Genomic DNA, 14,141 nt, shown 5'->3' on the forward strand with positions numbered 1-14,141 from the left:
TGGCTCCTGGCTTTACAGTTATTAATTAAATTTAATCTATAATTTTATACTTGGATATCATTTAGGCATATCTGTGAATTTTATTTATGTGTGTGTGACAGTATGAAAAAGTCTCCAGGTTTTTGACAGGATTGAAATAATTTAAGGATTCTTTCTATCAGTGAGGAATGAAACTATACAGTAGTGTGATGAGGGAAAGGTTAATACAAAGAATTGCTAACTGTACTAGGGGATTGAAGTAATGAGAAATTGGCCAATCAGAAGTAAAGAAAACTTTATAAAGAATGTGGGAATAGCGGGCAAAAGGAGTAACTGCTCCCCCAGGCTGAGGTCTAGACCTCATTGGATTGGGCACAACTGTGACTCACAAGATGGCAGAGAAGTCACTGAGCAGGGTGCGAAAGGAGAAGTTGCTGGATTGGGAGGTGTGAGTGGGGGTGGGGTCTGCAGTGGCCTGCAGGTGCAAAGCACTCTGCTTCTACTGTCTTTGTGGCACCCCCTGCAAAGACAGCTTCACTTCATGCCTGCTGGCGAAGAAAACCGTTTAGTGGCCCAGATATCCATCATTGTCTCAGATGGGGCAGGAAGCTGAGCATGGATCTGAGAGGCAACAGATCAATAAACAGCCCTCACGGTGCCTTTCATCCACATTCCTTAGTAGTGGAAGTAGACGCATTTGGAGATAGTGAGTTTATCATCGGGTACAATGTATATTTTTTCATTCTCTAGCAAACTGTGAGATCTTTTTTTTTTTTTTTTTGTATTTTTTATATTTTTCTGAAGTTAGAAGCGGGGAGGCAGGCAGACAGACTCCTGCATGTGCCCAACCAGGATTCACCTGGCATGACCACTAGGGGGCAATGCTTTGCCCATCTGGGGCATTGCTCCGTTATAACTGGAGCCATTCTAGCACCTGAGGTGGAGGCCACAGAGCCATCCTCAGCACCCGGGCCAACTTTGCTCCAATGGAGCCTTGGCTGTGGGAGGGAAAGAGAGAGACAAAGGAGAGACGGAAGGGTGGAGAAGCAGATGGGCACTTCTCCTGTGTGCCCTAACCGGGAATCGAACCCACGACCTCCACACGCCAGGCTGATGCTCTACAGCTGTGCCAACCGGCCAGGGCTGATTCTGTTCATTTTTCATAACCACTCATAGCTTGTGCACCAGGATGTGCCAAGGACTGCTGTGTCTGAGGTACTGGTTGGAGACTTGCTTTTCTTACTGTAAGCATGTTTAAAGTACACATAGTCGGTGTCATTATATACATTGACTATAAAAATGGAGCAACATTGGCCCTGGCTGGTTGGCTCAGCGGTAGAGCGTCAGCCTGGCGTGCGGGGGACCCGGGTTCGATTCCCGGCCAGGGCACATAGGAGAAGCGCCCATTTGCTTCTCCACCCCCCACCTCCCCCTCCTTCCTCTCTGTCTCTCTCTTCCCCTCCCGCAGCCGAGGCTCCATTGGAGCAAAGATGGCCCGGGCGCTGGGGATGGCTCCTTGGCCTCTGCCCCAGGCACTAGAGTGGCTCTGGTCCCGGCAGAGCGACCCCCCGGAGGGGCAGAGCATCACCCCCTGGTGGGCGTGCCGGGTGGATCCCGGTCAGGCACATGCGGGAGTCTGTCTGACTGTCTCTCCCCATTTCCTGCTTCAGAAAAATACAAAAAAAAAAACAAAAAAAAAAAAACCCAAAAAACTAAATCTTGACAAATAAATAAAAGACATATAGACTAATAAAAAAAAATGGAGCAACATTAAACAGAATAGTGTCATTTTTCTGGCTTAATTTGAGGTGTCTTTAAACTCAAATGAAATAAAGAAAAGGTTTTCAAACATGATATTTATAACTCTATGCTTGTAATTGACACGTTGATATAGTAATACTGAAACAATTTTTATAGTGGTTAAAACTGTCTACTGAACCTGATTCATTCTGAGACAAATCAGTTAAATTTGGGCACAGTTACCAAAGGGAGGAGTGAAGGAAGCCGAGTGGCAAAAATAACGGAAGTAATTGGCTGTATTGTAGAGAAAAGCCAACCAGAATGAGCAACATTCCTTGTTCTGTGACAAAAAGCCAATGGAAGAGGATAACAGATGTTGACAAACATTGGTGAGATGAAAAGGGATATGCCTAGATCAGTGGTTATATACCAAGCACCTTAAAATGTTGTTATCAAGTGAAAAGCAAGAGATACTACTTCTTATGACATCTAGCCAATCAAACTGCAGTAATTCTTACCGAGAGTGCTGCTGGGTTTTGGTGTGTATGTCTTGAGAAATAAAATCCTAGGTCTGATGTCCCTATGAGCGCTAAAATGAAGATCAAGTCAGCAATTCTTTGAATTACCTTGAGGCCTTTTGATTTTTGTCTGCTTCTCCTCAGATCTGTGATTCTTCATCCTTCTAAAAATAAAAGTCCTACAGTCACCTGTTTCTAATCAGGGATCAATTCCCATTGCTACTCTGAGGTTTTTCTTACTTTCCTCCAATCTTCCTTCTGTGCCTTTTGGTACACTGGTCCTGTGGTAAACAAGGACCTTTATCTTTAATGCTGTACACACCTTCCCCCAATTTAATTGAAACCTCAGTTCTCAGCAGGCCAGGAATGGAGAGGGGGAGGGAGTACATGAGGGAGGGATTCAACATTCTCTAGAACCCCCCATCCCACTATGACCATTTATAAATATCTTTTTCTTTTTAAAAATTTTTTGTTGTTTTCATTTACTTTTTATTTTTATAGTTTACATGTACAGTATAGTTCACTCTCTGGTGTACGGTGATACAAGTTTCAACAACTATATATAGTATATATAAATGTAATGTATGTACAGTGTGTCCGTAAAGTCATGGTGCACTTTTGACCGGTCACAGGAAAGCAACAAAAGATGATAGAAATGTGAAATCTGCACCAAATAAAAGGAAAACTCTCCCAGTTTCATACCTATTCAGTGCAGTTCAATGTGGGCTCACGCGCAGATTTTTTAGGGCTCCTTAGGTAGCTATCCCGTATATCCTCTACAGACTCATCACTGACTCATGGCCTACCAGAAAGGGGTTTCTCCACCAAACTGCCAGTTTCCTCCAACTGCTTATCCCACCGAGTAGTGTTATTCCTAAGTGGTGGCGCTTCGTTATAAACGCGCCGATATTCACGTTGCACTTTGGTCATGGATTTAAATTTTGCAAGCCACAGAACACACTGAACTTTCCTCTGTACCGTCCACATCTCGAAAGGCATGGCCGTGGGCTGCACCGCTGTATACACGGTGTTATGTCATCATCTGCACATGTGCGCATGCTGCCACATCATCCTACAGAAACTGGGAGGGTTTTCCTTTTATTTGGTGCAGATTTCACATTTCTACCGTCTTTTGTTCCTTTCCTGTGACCAGTCAAAAGTGCATGTGACTTTACGGACACTGTATTTCTGTGTAAATCACCATCACAATCAAGATTCAGGACAGTTCCATCACCCTCCAAAGAAAAGTCCCTCTACTTACCTCTTACAGTCATTACCTTCCTCCACCCTGGCCCCAGGCAGCTACTAGTCTCTTTTCTATTCCTATAATTTTTTTTTTCCAGAGTGTCATATGAACCATGGACCACAGACCCTTTGGAATCAGGCTGCTTGTGCCCAGTATGATATGTCTGAGTGTGATTTTCTTTGAATTTATCCTGTTTGGAGTACAGAGAGCTTTTTGAATCTGTAAATTGTTACAGGATGCAGCCAAGGCCAGTGCTGAGTTTTCATCTGGAGGCTTGACTTGGGAAGGTGGGCTTTCAAGCTCACTGAGGCTGTTGGCAGAATTCATTTCCTTGCAGCAGTAGGATTCATGGTAGCCAGCACCTGACAGGGAGACTAAAACCAGTCTGCTGGAACGATGATCTTTTATAATGTAGTCAGGGAAGTGGCATTGCATCACCTTTCCCAAATTCTAATCCTGAGGAACAAGTTGCAGGTTTCTCCCACACCCAAGGGGAGGGCAGTGTTCAAAGGCGTAAACCTCAGGAGACCTTAGAGCCTCTATTGGCTACATCATGCTTTCATCCTCAAAGAAAAACTTTCTTCCACCCTCTGCTTCTGTTCATCAGAACCACGGTTCCCTTGCCTATGCTAAGTCCTAGTGTCACACCAAGTGATTTAGTAGTTCTTATAAGTAGTCCATCCTGCACTCGGGCCTTCAGTTTCTTGACCTCCTGTACAAGCAAGTGACCTTTACTTTAGAACCCTGTCCTATGACGCTGAATCCAACCCTACATTTTTCACTGCATCATTTTGTTGATTTCCATAGTCTTAACAAATAGTCAGGCCTTGCCTTCCCTTTCCTACTAGATTCTCCGGCCCTTGGGGTCTAAGACTTTTATGTTACATCCTTCATGTACTGCCCACAAAGGTCTAGTCTTATTTCCTGCACATGGAAGATTGCAACACACACATGTTGAAAAATTAAGAACCTAACAACTGGGCCCTGGCCGGTTGGCTCAGCGGTAGAGCGTCGGCCTAGCGTGCGGAGGACCCGGGTTTGATTCCCGGCCAGGGCACACGGGAGAGGCGCCCATTTGCTTCTCCACCCCCCACCTCCCCCTCCTTCCTCTCTGTCTCTCTCTTCCCCTCCCGCAGCCGAGGCTCCATTGGAGCAAAGATGGCCCGGGCGCTGGGGGATGGCTCTGTGGCCTCTGCCTCAGGCGCTAGAGTGGCTCTGGTCGCAACATGGCGACGCCCAGGATGGGCAGAGCATCGCCCCCTGGTGGGCAGAGCGTCGCCCCATGGTGGGCGTGCCGGGTGGATCCAGGTCGGGCGCATGCAGGAGTCTGTCTGACTGTCTCTCCCTGTTTCCAGCTTCAGAAAAATGAAAAAAAAAAAAAAAAAAAGAACTTAACAACTGGACAGGACACCATTTCCTTCCCTTTCCCTTTTTAATTTCATCTAATAACATTTTACCAGCCCTTCCTAACCTAAACAGTGTCAGGAAATTCTAATTTCTAAGTAATGACATATAGCACACATGCACACATGAATGAATGGACATTTTAATGACATGACATTCGAGTCTAACCAGTATAATTTCAGAGCATAGACGGTGGCAGGTCCTGTAGGTAAAACTAAGTCAGGATGAGAAATGTTTATGATTTCTGGTAACTAAACCTCAAAGGCAAAAAAAAGGCCCACCCTCTTTTATTGAATCTTGTTCTTTTGCAAATGTAAGGGGTAATTAACTGACAAAATAACTGGAAATTTGGAAGATTTTCCCAGCCAGCTTAGTTTTACATGGGGTGGCTACATTCCCAGTCTACCTGTATGATTTCATCTTTTAAATCATTGTTTCTCTGGGACATGTAGTTTAACTAGGAACACTGTGATGATACCCATAGAGGCTCCCCCCCACTTTAGGGGGCTCTCCTCCTTCCTAGTTCTTTCTTCTAGATGCCTCCAAAATTTGAGTTGCTACTTTCTCCAACCAAAGCCTCTTAATCTGGGTATTACTAAACTATTTGAAAATAAAAGAATCTTTTATTATGAAATCCAGGTAATGGTACATATTTTTTTAGTAAACTTCAGTATAGTAGGGACCCATTACAGTGTGCCTTGCCTTACAAAGTAGAGGTAATTTATGTCTAGTTGCCCTTTGACTTGCTCTGGGTCCAGAAGTCAAACCCCATATCCAATTTTTTCCTTACCTAGTTTACCCTGCTACTGTCACAGACACCAATCAAAGCAATGCTGTTCTTTTCAGCAGAAGCTGGGTGGGAGGTGGGAGAGCTGGAGTTACTCATACTGGTAATAAACTTGAAGTGAATTGTACAATATGACCAGGGGAGTAATTGAATAGAATATGACAAATGTTTGTACCCCATAGTATACTATGGAGACATTAGAAATAATAGATTAGGCCCTGGCTGGTTGGCTCAGTGGTAGAGAGTCGGCCCAGCATGTGGAAGTGTCAGGTTCGATTCCCGGTCAGGGCACACAGGAGAAGCGCCCATCTGATTCTCCACCCCTCCCCCTCTCTTTCCTCTCTGTCTCTCAATCTTCCCCTCCTGCAGCTAAGACTCCTTTGGAGCAAAAAGTTGGCCTAGGTGCCAAAGATAGCTCCATAACCTCCACCTCAGGTGCTGGAATGGCTCCAGTTGCAATGGAGCATTGCCCCCTGGTGGGTATGCCAGGCGGATTCCGGTCGGGCACATACAGGAGTCTACCTCCCCGCTTCTAACTTTGGAAAAAATACAAAAATAAAAATAATAGATTAAATCTATCATTTGAGGGAGGGCATGAGGAAAGAGATTCCTGCCCACTCCCACTTCCCCCTATGAGAAAAGCAAGATGCAAAAAACTGTACAGTATAACAATCCAAGTTTTGCAAAACAGTGATCAAATTAAATTTATTGTAAAGATACATGGGTATGTATGTTTGCACATTGATACCTGAGCATGAAGAAGGGGTGTTAACTAAGGGTGGGGAGTAGCATGAGTTATCTAGAAGGGAGGTTTAGAAGACGACCTACGATATGAATGTGGGAGAGAATGGGGAAGGTGATGCCAAGTAAATGAGGAACAAGAAAACACACACGCGTGTGTGTATATAAAATCGTGTAATTAGATGTTATTTTTTTAATTGAAATTAAAATTTTTAAATGAAATTCTCCCAATCTGATTATCACTTTTCCTTATTCCACTTGCAGCTTGACTTGTCAACCTCACAACTTATCCACAGAGAAAAAATACTAATTGACTACATAGTTGATATATATTAGTTTCTTCCTTTTTCAATGGGTCAAAAACTTTGAAATCTAAGTTTATAATCTTATTAGCCCTGAAAGGTAGATGGAAACTAATTACTTGATCACTTCAGAAAAATAAAGCTTCCCTAGGAAAGAAAGTATACTTATAGAAGATTTTCTCCAGTATAAATTTCAGCTGAGATTATAGAGCAGAAATTGGTACCAGAAATGTCTGGGATGATGACAGACTTTCCTTGGGGCCGTAGAGGTAGGAGATAGTCTGCCACCAAGATACTTACAGCACACAGTGTTTATTAAAACCAGTACATACAGTCCCCTAACTATAACAAGGATAACACAAGCTGGAGGGTATCGCCCAGGTAGACCTAGATGCCCATCTTCCGTGCTCCTACTGCATCTGTACATCTCGCAGTTGTAACAGTGTTAATTCGTTTGGCTCGTTATTTATGTGATTAGCCTTGAAAGCATATGAACTCTGCCTTGTTCTCTCCTCTCCTGAAACCCCAGAGCACTTATCATGCCATTGTTCAGAAAATATTGGCTAAGAATCAATACCTCTTTTTGTTCCTGGTGTCAATCACAGTAAATAATGTATGTTAGTTGTATAGTTCCTGAATAATTGAATTAGTGAGCATATAAGATGGTGTTAAGGTTTAAGCTTTCTAGGAAAGGAACTGATGAATGTACCTTGGAAGAAAATGGAAGTAGGAAATAGATTTCATAAAGATAAAGAACAGATATCGTGAAAAGAGTAAGATGGGAAGTTGAGGTCAGGATGCAGAATAGCAACATCTAATATTTGAGCAGTGGAATAGTTCTGGGTAGTTAGGGTCTAGTGCTTATACTGCAGATAAAGTGCACTAGTGATCAGGGCAAAGCTGCAGGTTGGTATTGGAGGCTGCTCTAACAAAACAGTCGGCTCCCTACCTGATCTCCCTAAAGAAATCCCACTGTGAAACAAGTCCAGCCCATGCACACAAAGCAGAGTGGGTTTTTGGTGCCTTACTTTAAAGCCTGAATGGACAGCCAGAGATTACCAGACAATTGTGAAAAGGCTCTTACATCAAAAAGAATCCAAAGGGAAGAAACATCCAGAAAGGAAACAAAGTAATACAGGAAATTTAGGATAACTTGAGAAAAACCCTAATTACTATCTTCAGCTGGAATAGAGATGATTTTGCATCCATAAAACAAGAACAGAGTAGGGGGTTGGGGGAGATAGAGGAGGGCATGGGGGGATCAATGGTGATGGACAGAGACTTGATTTGGTGTGGTGAACACATGATAGAGTGTACAGATGATGTGTTGTGGAATTATGCAACTGAAACCTGTATAATTTTGTTAACTGATGTCCCCCAGTAAAGTCAGTAAAAAGGAAAAAAAAAAAAAAAAAACAAGAACACAGTGTTACGGAAAAAGAGCAACCAGAGAATAAGAAAGTTATTTAAAATTTTAAATATGGAATTAGAAACTCCATAGAAGGATTGGAATACCAAGTTGAGTCAAGTATGCAGAAAGTTGAGAACTACAGTAGTAAAAAAGCAGAGCAGAAAATATAAAAGATGTTGTAAATTATTAATCCAAAAGGTTTAATATGTTGTCATTTACAAAGCAGAAGATGTTTTCAAGAAAACAGAATGGAAAGAAATGTCTCTTGAAAGCTTCAGCCAAGCTAAGCAAGCAATGGAGTAGAAAGGCACAGGTACATCACCATGAAATCTCAGAATCCTAAGGATGAAGAAAGGCTTAGGAAAAAATCACCTGAAAAGGATCGAAAAGCACAGTGGCATCAGGCTTCTCTTGTAGGCAATAGATGCTAGAATACTGTGCCACAGTGCCTTCAAAGTTGATTGCAACCTATATTCAGCTGAGTCATCAGTGAAATGAAAATGTAGCCTAAAACCATTTTTAGATATGCATGGTCTCCAAAAAATTACCCTCCCACACACCCTTTCTTGAAAAGACAACTTGAAGAGGTTTCCCAGCAAATTAAGGGTGTAACTCAAGGAGGAAAACAAGGGAAGACACAGGATGACTGAACTTATAAGGTCAATATTAATGGATGGGCAATGAAGTTTTGCTGAGGAGTTTGCAAGTGTAGTTTTTTCTGCTTAGTCTGTAAGTTCCTCCTTTCCACTGTAATAGTCTGGGTTGATGGAAATTGGACCTTTGTACAAACAAGTTTTATATAAAGAATAATTAAACTATGATGAAAGAGTAACTGTAGGCTCCAAAAAGATAAACAAATGTCCAACAAGCATGTGAAAAAATGTGCAACATTACTAATGGTTGGGGAAATGCAAATCAAAACCACAATAAGTAGTCAAATCAATAAAAACAGAAAACAGGATGGTGGTTGCCAGGGGCTGGGGAGGGGGAGTGATGGGCAGTTGTTTAACAAGGACAGAGGTTCATCCGGTTTTGCAAGTTCTGGAGATTGTATAACAGTGTGAATGTAATGTTACTGAGCCTGTACACTTACAAATGGTGAGGATAGTAAAATTTATATTTTACCATAATTAAATTTTTTTTTAATGAGTGGAGAGGAGGCAGAGACAGACTCCCACATGCACCCCAAACAAGATCCACCAGGAAAGTCCACTAGAGGGCGATGCTTTGCCAATCTGCGGCCCTTGCTCCGTTGCAACTGGAACCATTTTTTTAGCACCTGAGGTGGAGGCCATGGAGCCATCCTCAGCGCCCTGGGCCAACTCACTCCTGTTGAGCCCTGGCTGCAGGAGAGGAGGAGAAAAGAAAGAGAGAAGCAAGAGGGGGAAGGGTGGAGAAGCAGATGGTCACTTCTGTGTGCCCTGGCTGGGAATCGAACCCGGGACTTCCACACACCGGCTGACACTCTACCACTGAGCCAACCAGCCAGGGCCCGCAATTAAAAATTTTTAAAAATAAACTCGGTACAGTAGAGGATGTTAAAAGCTGACAGAGCTCCCTGTTCAGAGTGAACTGGGCTGATGGTTCTGGAGAGGTTTGGGAATGCAATAAGGGAAGGGCTCACACTTAACTGGAGGTAGAAGGGGGTGTGGAAAAAAAGAGTTTCTGTAAGGAAATCAGTACAAGAAAAAAAGAAAACCATTAGGCATTCTAGGAAAAACATCTATACAAAAAGTAAAATGTAATTGCAGTGTGCCACGTTGCTCTGCAGTGGACATAATGCCATGCATTGATTTCACTGAGAGCCACTGTGAGGTGGAAGACAGGGTACTGTCAGAACCAAATCCATAGCCAACACTTAGGGGTTAAATTGCTAATGTCTCAAATCGATAAGTGAAGAGATAGCAATCCAAGCTAATGTTTGGAGATGTGTAGGACACTTCCCCATGTATATTGGAGGGTGTAATTAAGTGAGAACGAGTATAATGTAGAAGGGAGTGAGTGACAAGCTCCATGTATTCCGGCAAAAGGAGACAGCAGTGTCTAGTTCTGTAGAGAGACGCTCTTACAGCCAGCTATCTGAAGGACTGTTGCTGTTGATAGAGGAGCTCTAAGGCAGGGGTCCCCAAACTTTTTACACAGGGGGCCAGTTCACTGTCCCTCAGACCATTGGAGGGCTGGACTATAAAAAAAACTATGAACAAATCCCTATGCACACTGCACATATTTTAAAGTAAAAAAACAAAACAGGAACAAATACAATATTTAAAATAAAGAACAAGTAAATTTAAATCAACAAACTGACCAGTATTTCAATGGGAACTATGCTCCTCTCACCACCAATGAAAGAAGTGCCCCTTCCGGAAGTGCGGTGGGGGCTGGATAAATGGCCTCAGGGGGCCACATGTGGCCCGCGGGCCGTAGTTTGGGGACCCCTGTTCTAAGGTCAAGGGCCTGGGGCCCTGGTAAAGGGAGTCTGTCTTGTTGTTAATATATCTGTTATATTGTGTGTGTTTTTTCCATGAATATGTATTACTTTATAGAGTAAAAATGTAATTTGATGTTGGTTGTTTTAAGTTATTAATGAAAAGTGGGAGAAATTACTGCTAGTTGAGGGGATTTAGATGAGCTCTTTATTTACATTTTATCTCACTGTTACAGTGAAACCTTAACTTGTACTGCTGGGGAAATAGCTGACTTTAATTTAATTATTGGAGTAATAGGATTAATCAAAAGTCATTTTTATTCCATCTTCTATTGAATACCTTTTAATACTGCAGTTGTACTTGCCTGCTTTATTAAGTTAAATATCTGGAGATAGTTTACAGCTTTTGCTGGGCTGTGTGTGTAGATTAAGAAAGTGTAGCAATAGGGGTGGGTGACCACTGCGTGCCTGGTTCTCATTTGTTCTCTTTCCTGAGCTGTGTTGCCACAGCTTGATGACAACATCAGCCCATCACTCACAGGTTTGCCTGTACCTTATAAAGATGTTGTAAATGCACATTTCTTAGTGTCTCCACACCTTAACTTGAAAATATTCCTAGAAAGTATCATCTAAGGTAATGAATTGTAACTGTTCTCCAAACTTGCTTAAATGTATGGCTCTCCTTTAAAAGTAGTTTTCCTCAACCTTGGCTGAACACGAGTCATCTGGAAGCTTTAAAAATGGCTGGTGCCCAGGTTCCACTCCTGGAGATTTTCTGAAAAGGGTTACAGCCTTGGTATGGGAAGTTCTTAAAGCTTCCCAGATCATCTTGATGAGCAGCCAAGACTGGGAACCACTGTTTTACAGGAAGACTGTTCCTCATGTTCATTTAAATTACTTTTCTTATGATAGTCTTTAAGTATGTACAAACTGACCCTAGGTTGAAATTCCTTATGCATGTAGTTGTATATTAAACACATTTACAAATTAAAAACATACTCCAAAATAAACCAATTTAAAATCGACATTAACGGGTGGATGACAATATTTTGCTGAGGCTTTTGTGCATGTGTGCCTTCTGCTTTGTATGTTCAATCCTCCTTCCTTCCTCTAGCAGTCTGTGTCCAGCTGGGAGATAGAAACCATATGGTGATATAAGCAGGGAAAGTGTGATGTAAAGAATAACTAGGCCCTGGCCCGTTGCTCAGTGATAGAGCTTCGGCCTGGTGTGTGGATGTCTTGGGTTCGATTCCCGGTCAAGGCACACAGGAGAAGCGACCATCTGCTTCTCCACCCCTCTCCCTTTCATCTCTCTCTCTCTCTCTCTCTTTCTCTCTCTCTCTCTCTCTTTCGCTTCCCCTCCTGCAGCCATGGCTCGATAGGAGCAAGTTGGCCTTGGATGCTAAGGATGGTTCATGGTCTCTGCCTCAGGCACTAAGAGGATCTTGGTTGCTAAGCAATGGAGCAATGCCCCAGATGAGCAGAGCATCTCCCCCTAGTGGGTTTGCTGGGTGGATCCCAGTTGGGGCACATTTGGAAGTCTGTCTCTCTGCCTCCCCTTCTCTCACTGAATTAAAAAAAAATTTTTTTTTTTCTAAAAAGAACTATACTTTGGTAAAACAGTAACTGTAGAAAACTATGGTACCTGGGGCTGCAAGAGAGTACCCAAGGGAGGACTGAATGGAAGAGCACCCCCTCCCCAAGGCTGGGGTTCAGTCTTCTTGCAGAAGGTATAGTTGCAGCCCATTGGATGGCAGAGCAGGCCCTGGTTTGCCCAGGCCAGAGCTGGTCTGTAGTTGCTGGGCAGCAGGAAGCACTGCCTAGAGCACAGGGACATCCTGGGAAATCAAAGCCATTAGCCAGTTGCGTGGGCTCACAGGAAGTGGGGACCCTGGTCACAATCCTCCTGATGGCAAGCTGCACCTGCATGGCTGGGCACGCAGTGTGCAGAGGGAGTAGGGTATTAAATGCAGCGCCTGGAGAACTTTGGTGTCCCAGTTGGGAGGACCATGAGAGACAAGTGTCAGGTGGAACAAGTGGCAGCAGGCCCGGTGCACATAGTGTCTGTTGGAAGGGTCACACCTCCAAAGAACCTGATTTGGTTGGGCTGCTGTGGAACCTAGGAATATATATATTTTAATAGGTAGCCCCATGTTTCTGATGACTTTAGTCCTTGAGACAACACTTGAAGGAATACTGGCCTGGGACTGGACGGTGGGAGCTGTGTTTCCCTCCATGTTGTATCCTTATCGCCTAATAAAAGGTTGCTGTTCAGATGTGGGCTGAATGAGTGACCTATGAACCATGACAGAAGCCCAGGGCACATCGCTGCAGTGCTAGAGGAACGTCCCAGCAGTGGGGATGCGTCTGCTTCTCACAGCTCTTCTCAAAGTGTCCTCATACCACACATGAAACACTGTTTGACTTGAAACTTACTAAATATCATGCGTTTTTACTTTTTGGTTTAAGATGGACTTATACTAATACCACTTTTCTTTATATTTAATAGGGAGAAAGAACAAGAAACACAAAAAGAGGAACATTTGATGGAAGAAAAGAAAAAGAAAAAGCAGGAAGAAAAGAAAAAGAAGGAAGGTGCTCAGAAAAAGGTGTGGCTGGAGTTACTACTTCACTGTCTTGTAGTCACCATGTGTCTCATTGGCATTGTTATGGCCATTACATTACAGAAGTTCATTTTATCACTTTTAAAAATGAATATGCTAAATCTATAATTAGCAAAAAATAGATATTATGCTAGTGAAATATTTTATGGCATTTGATATACCAAATTATGCCATTTGTTTTTGTTCTTGCCTAGTGTAATGTATCTTGTCATTTTAATGCCTTTTAGACGGTATTCAAGTATAAAGTTCAGATGAGCTCCCAGATAGATTTGTTTGCCTTTAGATCAATATTGGCATATAATCAATAGCATGTAGACAATTAGACATTTCTCCCAGTAATAAATTTTAATGAATAAGCTGGGCAAAAACTTGTTTTTGACATGTCTAATGTTAAAATCTGCTTATAAACTTTCATAGAAGTATGCATTCTACACATTATTCCTAAAGTTTCTGATTTTTTTTTTCAGGTTGCTGATCAAAAAACCAAAGGTAAGTTTATTTTATTTAGGGGGAGCACATTTTAAAATGGCAGTACCAAACTCTTTATGATGAAGATGACTTTTTCTTAATGATTGGAAGCAAAGACTCGAACCCTGCCTTTACTACTCACTGTGAAACGCTTCCTTTATCACTGGTTCACATCTGCATCCATTGACATCTGTGTAAGCTGAATGCCTAGAGAATGTCATGTTAGCTTTCTAAACAATGCTGTGTATCTTTCCTTTGGTCTAATTCCCACCAGACAAGGATTAAACTGATACATTGCTTCAGTTTGATTAAGAGCAACCAAAAGTTTCTCATTTCAGTTCCCAACTGTTGATAGCAAAAAGAGATATGTTATTTATGGATTCCCTCTTTGCTTATTAATAGGTAAGATTTTTTTTTATTATTCTCCAAGTCCAGAATATTTTTATCACTATCTTTTTTTTTTTTTGTATTTTTCTGAAGTTGGAAACAGGGAGGC

General features: G+C 42.4%; 1 protein-coding gene across 11 annotated transcripts in view; it reads left to right on the top strand.

Annotated features, from left to right (window-relative positions):
• Positions 1-14,141, top strand: part of TNRC6C (trinucleotide repeat containing adaptor 6C) — a 142,004-nt gene that overhangs the window by 37,139 nt on the left and 90,724 nt on the right. For all 11 annotated transcript variants that reach the window (XM_066381362.1, XM_066381368.1, XM_066381371.1 and 8 more), the window contains exons 2-3: positions 13,063-13,162; positions 13,645-13,666. In XM_066381362.1, coding sequence (XP_066237459.1) covers positions 13,100-13,162; positions 13,645-13,666 — 85 coding nt within the window. In that variant the 5' untranslated portion in view covers positions 13,063-13,099. The remainder of the gene's footprint in view (positions 1-13,062; positions 13,163-13,644; positions 13,667-14,141) is intronic.

Source organism: Saccopteryx leptura, chromosome 4 (genome assembly GCF_036850995.1).
Source record: "Saccopteryx leptura isolate mSacLep1 chromosome 4, mSacLep1_pri_phased_curated, whole genome shotgun sequence".
In the NCBI taxonomy this organism is placed as follows: Eukaryota; Metazoa; Chordata; class Mammalia; order Chiroptera; family Emballonuridae; genus Saccopteryx; species Saccopteryx leptura.